The sequence below is a fragment of the Panulirus ornatus genome, chromosome 52 (assembly GCF_036320965.1).
Source record: "Panulirus ornatus isolate Po-2019 chromosome 52, ASM3632096v1, whole genome shotgun sequence".
Taxonomy (NCBI): domain Eukaryota; kingdom Metazoa; phylum Arthropoda; class Malacostraca; order Decapoda; family Palinuridae; genus Panulirus; species Panulirus ornatus.
Genome location: NC_092275.1, coordinates 10968932 through 10980935, shown reverse-complemented (window position 1 = coordinate 10980935; position 12004 = coordinate 10968932). Strand labels below are relative to the sequence as shown.

General features: G+C 40.9%; 1 protein-coding gene across 6 annotated transcripts in view; it reads right to left on the bottom strand.

Annotated features, from left to right (window-relative positions):
* The window catches only part of alpha-Spec (alpha spectrin), a 176977-nt gene that overhangs the window by 91066 nt on the left and 73907 nt on the right, over positions 1 to 12004 (bottom strand). For all 6 annotated transcript variants that reach the window (XM_071692154.1, XM_071692158.1, XM_071692157.1 and 3 more), the window contains 3 exons: positions 5669 to 7443; positions 2136 to 2314; positions 1915 to 2030 (listed from right to left, as the gene is read on the bottom strand). In XM_071692154.1, coding sequence (XP_071548255.1) covers positions 1915 to 2030; positions 2136 to 2314; positions 5669 to 7443 — 2070 coding nt within the window. The remainder of the gene's footprint in view (positions 1 to 1914; positions 2031 to 2135; positions 2315 to 5668; positions 7444 to 12004) is intronic.

Genomic DNA, 12004 nt, shown 5'->3' with positions numbered 1-12004 from the left:
TGGGAGGTTTGTTTGAATGGAGAAAAACTGGAGGAAGTGAAGTGTTTTAGATATCTGGGAGTGGATTTAGTAGTAGATGGAACCATGGAAGCAGAAGTGAGTCACACGGTGGGGGAGGGGGCAAAAGTTCTGGGAACGTTGAAAAATGTGTGGAAGGTGAGAATTTTATCTCGGAAAGCAAAAATGGGTGTTTGAAGGAACAGTGGTTCCAACAATGTTATATGGTTGTGAGGCGTGGGCTATAAATAGAGTTGTGTGCAGGAGGGTGGATGTGTTGGAAATGAGATGTCTGAGGACATTATATGGTGTGAGGTGGTTTGATTGAGTAAGTAATTAAATGGTAAGAGAGATGTGTGGTAATAAAAAGAATGTGGTTGAGAGAGCAGAGGAAGGTGTTTTGAAATGGTTTGGTCACATGGAGAGAATGAGAGAGGAAAGATTGACAAAGAGGATGTATGTGTCAGAGGTGGAGGGAACAAGGGAAGTGGGAGACCAAATTGGAGGTGGAAAGATGGAGTGAAAAAGATTTTGAGCGATCGGGGCCTGAACATGCAGGAGGGTGATAGGTGTGCAAGGAATAGAGTGAATTGGAATGATGTGGTATACCAGGGTCGACATGCTGTCAATGGATTAACTAGGGCATGTGAAGCAACTGGGGTAAGCCATGGAAAGTTTTGTGGGGCCTGGACATGGAAAAGGGAGCTGTGGTTTCAGTGCATTATACATGACAGCTAGAAACGGAATGTGAATGAATGTGGCTTTTGTTGTCTTTTCCTAGCGCTACCTTGCGCACATGTGGAAGGAGGGGGTTGTCCTTTTATGTGTGGCGGGGTGGCGACGGGAATGAATAAGGGCAGACAGTATGAATTACGTACATGTATATATATGTATATGTCTGTGTGTGTATATATATGTATACGTTGAGATGTATAGGTATGTATATGTGCATGTGTGGATGTGTATGAATATACATGTGTATGTGGGTGGGTTGGGCCATTCTTTTGCCTGTTTCCTTGCGCTACCTCGCTTACGCGGGAGACAGCGACAAAGTGTAAAAAATAAATATAATGAATATATGTCTGTGTATGTACATATATGTATACATTGAAATGTATAGGTATTTATATGTCCATGTGTGGACATGCATATATATACATATCTATGTGGGTGGGTTGGGCCATTCTTTCGTATGTTTCCGTGCGCTACCTCGCTGACACGGGAGATAGTGACAAAGTATAACAAATAAATAAATAAATAAATAATATAAATGGATGGGCCATTCTTTGTCTGTTTCTTGGCGCTACTTCGCTGATGCAGGAAACGGCAATCAAGCATACTAAATAAATAAATAATGTGTGTGTGTGCCTTTCTTCATTTGTTTCCTGGTGCTACCTCACTAATATGGGATATTGTGTGTGTGTGTGTGTTCCCATGTTATACTGAAATCATAATACTGAAGTGCTCCATGTGGTAACCCTTCTGTGTCACAATATGGCAAAATCATGGAGGGTGCTTCCAGCATAGTGATATGCCAGGAAGACAAAGCAGCCTAAGCTTTTGCACCTCTAAGGAATCTTGTAGAGGTATGAAGTGATAATGGAGGCTTGTTTTCTGTTTCTGACATTTTATGTGGTTTTGGTTCATTACACATGAAGCTAAAGCATGGATGTGAGCAAATGAGGCCTCTTATTCATCTGTTCTGGCACAACGTTGCTAATGTGGGATATGGTGAAAACACCTGAAAGAAAAAAAGAAAATGTATGATATGTATAATCAATTCAAGTCAATCTTTTTTATTGTAAATTTTCTAAAACACCTTAGGTTGGGAACACAAAAACAGACTATCCTTATAACCAAAAAGTTTAACATAAACCAATGGCAATACTAAGATCTTTTGACTATAGCCAGAATTACCTATTGCAGCGAACAGGATCGGTTAAGTCCTCCTCAGCATTTTCAAACCATGAGTTGAATGCAGATGCTTTCTTGGCAAAGGAGAGATAGAGCTCTTCAATCTGACGGAACTGCTCCTGTTGGTGGGAAGTTTAATGCTCAAGCACTGCACAACTAGTAAACACATCTATTCACACAAAATGACAATCCTCTATACAATGCTCAAAGACCTAAGTACTAACCTGCATTACTAGCAGTTTGTTCTTGCGTTCAAGTGAATCATTGAGGAGCTTATTCCAACGAGCAATAACATCACCATGACGCTTGATGATAGACTCAGACTGCTCATGGTTGCCTGACACAAGCTGATCTTTGAGGGTTGTGATGTTCTGAATACCTTCATGCTCAAAAGCAGCTAAGCCTAAAAAACAGTTAAAACTGTTAATGACAATTCCCTTCTTTTAAACATTATAGAAAATTGCATTGCTTAGTCACTTACAAGGTTAACCTGAGTCAAAGCCCTATACCGGATGAATTCCAAATTACCATTCTACCCAAATTACTTGAGGGCTGGGACACAAACTGATATGTACTTTGTCATGACATCTTAATATGTATGAAGTGTAAAGAAGTTAAAATATCTTGAAATATCCCTTGAGGAAGAAAGTATTCAATACATTAAATCTATGAAATTTTTTTTCATATTTGTTACAATTACAAGGGGTTATGTGTTGCTAATCAAGGCTGTACCTTAAATTTCAAATGATGCATGAGCAAAATTTCAGTATATGAGCTGGTGATGAATGGAGGGTTTCCATATTGGGCCTTGGAAATGATTTGGAACATATCTTGCCTGAACAATGGTAAAAATGGTTCACTTAAAGGTATTTCCTTTGAAAGCCATCATCCACAAATAAATCCCTTGTGTGGTAAATTGAAGGAGTCCTGAAATTATCAGGCAAAATTATGATAAAGAATGCTCTATTTACACCACTTTAAACATCAAACAATGAACAGTGTAGCAATAATGCAAATCTTAACAGTATCTTTTCACCAAATTATCATTAAAATCATTATTTATTATATAACCCCAGGACCCCTCTTTCACATGGAGCTTTCACATGCAGCTTCAAGGCTGCACTACTTCCAGTGTTGGGGAAATAATGGAGTAAATTATTCCTAGATGAGACTGTACTTCCTTTTGTTAACAAATGATGAGGCATCCTCATCAAAGATGAGTTTTCACTCACTATGCAACCGTAAGCCAGAGAAGTCTGTTAATTTACAATACACTATATTTTCACATACAGATTGAGCATGTCTAAAATTTACTATGTCAGATTTTAAAAACTTCATAAGAAATGACGAGATTAACTTTCTAATAAATGAAAAAGTCTTTCAATATTGCAAACGTTACCATATTCTATTAGTTCAAATTATTCAATGATAATTTCTTTTTGTCTGAATACATCATTGCTTTACTGTATTAACTATTTCCTTAGTTACAATCACATTCATTGGAAATAAGTCCTGAACATTCTGGTTTTGGCTGTACTGTTGTTTTCAAATCTGATTGATGTTTCCCGCATTAGCGAGGTAGCAAGAGGAACAGAAGAAACAAGATTGCATCTGCTCATCTCCATTCTCAAGCTGTCATGTGAAATGCACTGAAACCACAGCTCCCAATCCACAACCAGGCCCTAGAAACCTTTCCATGGTTTACCCTGGACAATTCACATACCCTTGTTCAGTCCACTGACAGCATATCAACCCCACTACACCACATCGCTCCAATTCACTCTATTCCATACATGCCTTTCATCCTTTTTCATGTCCAGACCCCAATTGCTCAAAATCTTTTTCACTCCATCTCTCCACCTCCAATTTGGTCTCCTGCTTCTTGTTCCATCCACTTTTGACATATATATCCAATTTGTCAACCTTTCCTCACTCATTCTCTCCATATATCCAAACCATTTCAACAAACCATCTTCAGCTCTGTCAACCACACACTTTTTTATTACCACACCTTTCTCTTACCCTTTCATTACTTACTCTATCAAACCACCTCACACTACACTATGCATGCATGCATTCTGCCAATCCTTAGGCACTTTACCATGATCAATACATACAATGAACATCCTTACCAACCAATCAACAACACAGTCACCTCCTTTTTAAAGAAACTCTACTGCAATACCATCCAAACCCAGCGCCTGGCCGGATTTCATCTTCTGCAAAGCTTTCACTACTCTTCTCTCCTAACCATACCATTATCTCTGACCCTCTCACTTCGCACACCACCCTGACCAAAACACCTTATATCTGCCACTCCATCATCGAATACATTCAACAAACCTTCAAAATACTCACCTCATCTCCTTCTCACTTCATCACTGCCTGTTATGATTTTCCCCTTCACCGATGTTCCCAATTGTTCTCTTGTCTCATTCACGTTATTTACCTCCTTCCAAAACATCTTTTTATTCTCCCTAAAGTTTAATGATATTCTCTCACCCCAGCTCTCATTTGCCTCTTTTTCAACTCTTGCACCTTTCTCTTGACCTCCTCCCATTTCTTTTATACATTTCCCAATCATATGCACTCCTTCCTTGCAAGTATTGTCCAAGTGCCTCTCTTTCGTCTTTCACTAACAACTTTACTTCTCCATCCCACCACTCACTACCCTATCTAATCTGCCCACCTCCCACCTTTCTCATGCCATATGCATCTTCTGCACAAGCCATCAATGCTTCCTTAAATACATCCCATTCCTCACCCACTCCCCTCATATCATTTGCTCTCACCTTTTGCCATTCTACACTCAATCTCTCCTAGTACTTCCTCACACAAGTCTTCTTTCCAAGCTAACTTACTCTCATCACTCTCCTCTCCCTAACATTCTCTCTTTCTTTTTTGAAAACCTCTACAAATCTTCCTTAGCTCTTGTCCTTTCACCAACACCTTACTTTACTTATAAGACATATCAAAACCATTCTTCCCCTTTATCCTTGAGCTTTGTTTCACTCAGAGCTAAATATTAAGCAAAATTCAGATGCTGGGTATCTGTGTGGTCAGGGGATTAGAGATAATCAAATGATTTGGAATAAAAAGCTGGGCCCTGTTTGTTGACTGGCTTAGGACAACATATTCCATCTGTCCTGGCATGAGTGAAACCTATCCTACATTCTATGAAACTAGTCAAAATTCAGATGCACACAAGTGAAACTTCACTTTCTTGCCGCATGCAGAGCAGCACTGGGGTATATAAAGACTGTGAATAAGAGCCAAAATAGTTCTTAAGCTTATACAGATACTGCAGCAAGAACTGAATTGGTTTTAACAAATCCAGAGCAACCTATTTTACAAGGACGCTTTATAACTGTAAAAATGAATAACATGGAAAGTATAAAATCCTGTGAAAAACTAAACCAGAATTAGGTTAACCTTAGGGATACGAGGGATATGAGACAAATACTTCCCATGTATTCCCTGTGTGTCAAAGAAGGCAACAAAAGGGATGGGAGCGGGGAGCTGGATATCCTCCCCTCCAGTTTTACTTTTCCAAAAGAAGACACAGAGATGGGGGCCACTTGAGGAATTTTCCCTTTAAAGCTGTCATCTGTTCTTGAATGCTAACTTGCTTATACGGGAAATGGCAAATATATAAGAAAAAAAAGGTAATCTCATCTACAACAGCAAGCTTCTATACCTTGAAACAGTTAATAAAACAAAAAGTCAAATCACAGTGACTATGAAACTGATTCCTTACCTGCATCAAAAGTCTCTTGCTTTGTTAGAAGGGTCTGAACGGTGGACAGATCCCGGCCAAATTCTTCTGACTTAACATGTGCCTCCTTGTCAGCAATCCATGATTCTACCACATCAGCCTTCCATATGAATTGCAGATAAGCTAGATTGTCTGCCAATTTGCTCTTCCTACGGGCAGCAATACCATTTAGGGCCTCCAGTTTATCCTTCAGCTGCTGACACCTTTGTTTAATTGAATCTCCATGATGATTGCCATCTGCAACTAATTTGGCTCCAGCTTCACAGACATCATTGCAACGGTCACGATGGACAGCAAAGTCTGTTTCAAAAGCATCATGCTTTTTCAGTAGACCCTGAGCAGCAGCCATATTATCTCCATAATCAGGAACAGACAGAAGCTGTGTCTTTTCACTTATCCACGCCTCTTCCTCCTCAACCTTTGCCAAGAACTGCTGGTATGTCAATGACTGTTCTAGTTTCTGACCACGCTGTTCTGCCATTGCCTTCAACTGAGACCAAGTCTCTGACAGCTGCTGAAGACGGGCTTCTATTTCTGAGACACCAACATTGGAAACACCCATCAATTTCTCTCCAGCCTCTTGCACAGCTTGAATAGCTGGTTCATGGGATGCCAACTCTGCTTCCAAGCGCTTGTGCTTCTTCCGCAGGTTTTGTACACCAGTTAGATCACGACCATAATCTTCAGATGAAACCAAGAGCTTCTTCTCCTTAATCCACGACTCCTCATCAGCAATATCACGGAAGAACTGGTGAAGTGTAAGTGCTTCATTCAATCGTGACTGACGGTGGGCAGCCAAGTTCTTGATGCGCTCATATCTCTCATTTATGCTCTGGCGCTTTTCCTGGATATTAGCCGTGTCGAACTGCCCACTTTCCACAAGGGAGTCCGCTTGACCATTCATGTCACTAATACGGTCATCATGGGCTTGGATATCAGCCTCCACTAGTTGGTGCTTCTTCATCAGATTCTGTACACTAGCCAGATCCTTGCCCACATCCTCATTAGTAAGCAGAGATTCCACTTCACCAAGCCAAAAGTCCAAATCCTTCACTGCTGCAATAAATGTGCGCTGCTTATTAGCTTCTTTAAGCTTCAGAGACTTCTCAGCTGATTTCTGAGTCAAGAAATCCCACTGTTCTGAAATAGATTCGAGCCTTTGCTGCACAGCCTCCTCTGATCCTGCACACTGATGTTTGTCAATAAGATTTTGGCCCATGGCTAGAACAGCCTGAATGCGATCAGCATTTGCTGCAAGTTCTGCCTCAAAGGCCTGGTGCTTCTGGTGCTTTGACTGAATATTAGCTGGATCCTTGAAGCTCTCTTCTGTTGCTACTTGCAATTTTTCAGCAATCCAGTTCTCAATCTCATCTGCATCACGTGAAAACTGTTGAAGAGTCTGAGACTCGCCAAGCTTTGAGCGCTTCTCAATCAGAGCTTCCTTCAGATGTTGCCAACGATCCAAAACCTGGCCTCTCTTGTCACCAATGTCATTGCTGGCATAGTGCTCAGCAGCAATCAGTTGATCAGCAAACAAATTTAATGCAGCAATTTTCTCCTCTTGTGCATTGATAGCTTTATCAAAATCTTCATGCTTCTTGATCAGAGCTTCTACATTGTCAGCCTTGGCATCAGCCTCATCTGAGGAAAGGAAAGCTTCTCGCGATGACATCCAGTTTTCAGCCTGCTCACAATCACGATAAAAAAGTTGCAACTCTAGGCACTGATCTAGCTTCATGCGACGGGCAATCCAGGCCCTGCATTAAAAGAGAGAGAAAATAGTAATATGAAACCAGGTGATCAAAAAAATATGTTCAATTAGCTTTTCTAAGGAAGTTAATTAGGTTTATCAGTGTTAACAGCAGGAAAGAAGTATGAGTGAATGAGAGATAAACAAAGGGAGTGGCAGGAGATCAAAAGGAAGGTGCAAAGGTTGAAAAAGAGGGCAAATAAGAAATGGAGTTAAGAGAGTACACTAGTGGCAAACTTTACCGAGAACAAGAGGGAGCATCAATGAATGAAGCACATGGGGAAGTGGCAACAGGCAAAGAACAGGTGGAAAGGAGATGGGAGTGAATATTCTGAAGGATTACAAAATGTGTCAGGCAACAGGATAGCAGATGAGGGATGTTTGCAGCATGGAGTTATGAACAGCAACAGAATCTTGAAAATGAGGAGCACCAAAGGCACTGGAGCAGATAGATAATGCTGCAGTTGAATTTCTAAAGGGGAAGATAATATTGCAGAATGGATAGTTAAGATTCTTAACGTATGTATAGTTTAGTTAGAGAAGCTAGAGAATTGGCAGAAAGCCTGATGGTGGTGGTGTATAAAGGCAAGGAAGACAAAAGTGAATGTTCACCTTATAAAGGTACATTTTGTTTAGCAAACCTGTTAAGTGACCAAGCGAGTGGTAGAAAGTACAGAGTTTCAGGATGGAGAAAGGCAATGTGGATTAATGTGTGGTAGTGAATGTGTAGACCAGGTGTTTGCTCTGAAGAATCTGTGCGAGAAATACTGCATGTGGCACTTATGGGGTGAAAGAGATGCTTTGTGGAAGGTGTTATGAATATATGGTGCAGAAGGAAAGCTACCATACTGTTTTCACATAACAGATATCGAATAAGCCCTGTCCACTTCTCCCACACAGAAGCTGGTGACAAAGGTATGCTTATAAGTAAAATTACAGCTCACTGCATATCTAATAATTCATGTTTTTTTTTTTTTTTAAAGAAAAAAACGAAATTCGTATAGGTACAAATGCCATACCAGATTATTCAACTTTATATTCAAATAATCATTTTGTGCCTTCATTAACTTTGAAGGAAGCATTTTTGTTAAATATAAAAAAAATATTAGGGACATTCTCTAGGAACTCCTTTGAAGGAATCTGATGCTAAAACTTTTTTATACTCTTAATCATTTTACAAATATGAAGAAGGCATATGATAGAGTTGATAGAGATGCTCTGTGGAAGGTATTAAGAATATATGGTGTGGGAGGCAAGTTGTTAGAAGCAGCGAAAAGATTTTATCGAGGATGTAAGGCATGTGTACGTGTAGGAAGAGGAAAGTGATTGGTTCTCAGTGAATGTAGGTTTGCGGCAGGTGTGTGTGATGTCTCCATGGTTGTTTAGTTTGTTTATGCATGGGGTTGTTAGGGAGGTGAATGCAAGAGTTTTGGAAAGAGGGGCAAGTATGCAGTCTGTTGTGGATGAGAGAGCTTGGGAAGTGAGTCAGTTGTTGTTCGCTGATGATACAGCGCTGGTGGCTGATTCATGTGAGAAACTGCAGAAGCTGGTGACTGAGTTTGGTAGTGTGTGAAAGAAGAAAGTTGGGAGTAAATGTGAATAAGAGCAAGGTTATTAGGTACAGTATGGTTGAGGGTCAAGTGAACTGGGAGGTAAGTTTGAATGGAGAAAAACTGGAGGAAGTGAAGTGTTTTAGATATCTGGGAGTGGATCTGGCAAAGGATGGAACCATGGAAGCGGAAGTGAATCATAGGGTGGGGGAGGGGGCCAAAATTCTGGGAGCCTTGAAGAATGTGTGAAAGTTGAGAACATTATCTCGGAAAGCAAAAATGGGTATGTTTGAAGGAATAGTGGTTCCAACAATGTTGTATGGTTGCGAGGCGTGGGCTATGGATAGAGTTGTGCACAGGAGGGTGGATGTGCTGGAAATGAGATGTTTGAGGACAATATATGGTGGGAGATGGTTTGATTGAGTAAGTAATAATAGGGTAAGAGAGTGAAATAATAGGGTAAGTGTGTGAAAGAAGGAAGTTGAGAGTAAATGTGAATAAGAGCAAGGTTATTAGGTACAGTAGGGTTGAGGGTCAAGTGAAGTGGGAGGTAAGTTTGAATGGAGAAAAACTGGAAGTGAAGTGTTTTAGATATCTGGGAGTGGGTCTGGCAGCAGATGGAACCATGGAAACGGAAGTGAATCATAGGGTGGGGGATGGGGCGAAAATTCTGGGAGCGTTGAAGAGTGTGTGGAGGTCGAGAACATTATCTCGGAAAGCAAAAATGGGTATGTTTGAAGGAACAGTGGTTCCAACAATGTTGTATGGTTGTGAGGCGTGGGCTATGGATACCGCAGGAGGGTGGATGTGCTGGAAATGAGATGTTTGAGGACAATATATGGTGGGAGATGGTTCGATCGAGTAAGTAATAATAGGGTAAGAGAGTGAAATAATAGGGTAAGTGTGTGAAAGAAGAAAGTTGAGAGTAAATGTGAATAAGAGCAAGGTTATTAGGTACAGTAGGGTTGAGGGTCAAGTCAACTGGAAGGTAAGTTTGAATGGAGAAAAACTGGAGGAAGTGAAGTGTTTTAGATATATGGGAGTGGATCTGGCAAAGGATGGAACCATGGAAGCGGATGTGAATCATTGGGTGGGGGAGGGGGCGAAAATTCTGGGAGCCTTGAAGAATGTGTGAAAGTTGAGAACATTATCTTGGAAAGCAAAAATGGGTATGTCTGAAGTAACAGTGGTTCAAACAATGTTGTATGGTTGCGAGGCGTGGGCTATGGATAGAGTTGTGCGCAGCAGGGTGGATGTGCTGGAAATGAGATGTTTGAGGACAATATATGGTGGGAGATGGTTTGATCGAGTAAGTAATAATAGGGTAAGAGAGTGAAATAATAGGGTAAGTGTGTGAAAGAAGAAAGTTGAGAGTAAATGTGAATAAGAGCAAGGTTATTAGGAACAGTAGGGTTAAGGGTCAAGTGAATTGGGAGGTAAGTTTGAATGGAGAAAAACTGGAGGAAGTGAAGTGTTTTAGATATCTGGGAATGGATCTGGCAGCGGATGGAACCATGGAAGCAGATGTGAATCATACGGTGGGGGAGGGGGCGAAAATTCTGGGAGCCTTGAAGAAAGTGTAAAAGTTGAGAACATTATCTCGGAAAGCAATAATGGGTATGTTTGAAGGAACAGTGGTTCCAACAATGTTGTATGGTTGTGAGGCGTGGGCTATGGATACTGCAGGAGGGTGGACGTGCTGGAAATGAGTTGTTTGAGGACAATATATGGTGGGAGATGGTTTGATCGAGTAAGTAATAATAGGGTAAGAGAGATGTGCGGTAATAAAAAGAGTGTGGTTGAGAGAGCAGAAGAAGGTGTTTTGAAATGGTATTGTCACATGGAGAGAATGAGTAAGAAAAGACTGACAAAGAGGATATATGTGTCAGAGGTGGAGGGAACGAGGAGAAGCGGGAGACCAAATTGGAGGTGGAAAGATGGAGTGAAGAAGATTTTGAGTGATTGGGGCCTGAACATGCAGGAGGGTGAAAGGCGTGCAAGGAACAGAGTGAATTGGAACGATGTGGTATACTGGAGTCGACGTGCTGTCAATGGATTGAACCAGGGAATGTGAAGCGTCTGGGGTAAACCATGGAAAGTTCTGTGGGGCCTGGATGTAGAAAGGGAGCTGTGGTTTCGTTGCATTATTACATGACAGCTAGAGACTGAGTGTGAACGAATGGGGCCTTTGTTGTCTTTTCCTAGCGCTACCTCGCACATACAAGGGGGAGGGGGTTGTTATTTCATGTGTGGCAAGGTGGCGATGGGAATGAATAAAGGCAGACAGTATGAATGACGTACACATGTATATATGTACATGTCTGTGTGTGTATATATGTATACATTGAGATGTATAGGTATGTATATTTGCGTGTGTGGACGTGTATGTATATACATGTGTGTGTGGGTGGGTTGGGCCATTCTTTCGTCTGTTTCCTTGCGCTACCTCGCTAACGCGAGAGACAGCGACAAAGCAAAATATAATATATATATAATACCTTTAACTTAATTTCTGCAAAATTTTTATTATTGCTGTATAGAGCTGAATAACTGTACCCACATGACTGTTGATGACTGTTGAGATACCTTAAAAATAGCATAAATCATTACATATACATATCTGTAATTTGACTTATCACACATTGTCTTTACAATCAATCATAAGCTTTTGTGTAGATGCAATAAGCAGGGCTTATTTGACATTGGTTATAAGAATGGAATATAGCAACAAACCCATCACCACTACAACCAATCACAAGCTTTTGTGCATAAGTGGGCACGGCTCATCTGAAACTTATATGAATGGAATTCAGAAGACATGAAGAGTTATCAAGAGAGTACGGTGTATATGAGAGTATGGTAGAGTGGACAGTGAGTGGTTCCAGAAGAAGGTAAGTCTGCAATAGGGGTGTGAGATGACACCATTGCTGTGGTGGTGAGGAAGGTGAATACAGAAGGTTGTGGAGCGATAGGCAGATTTGTGGTCTGCAGGGTTGAGGGAGGCCTGGGAGGTGAGTC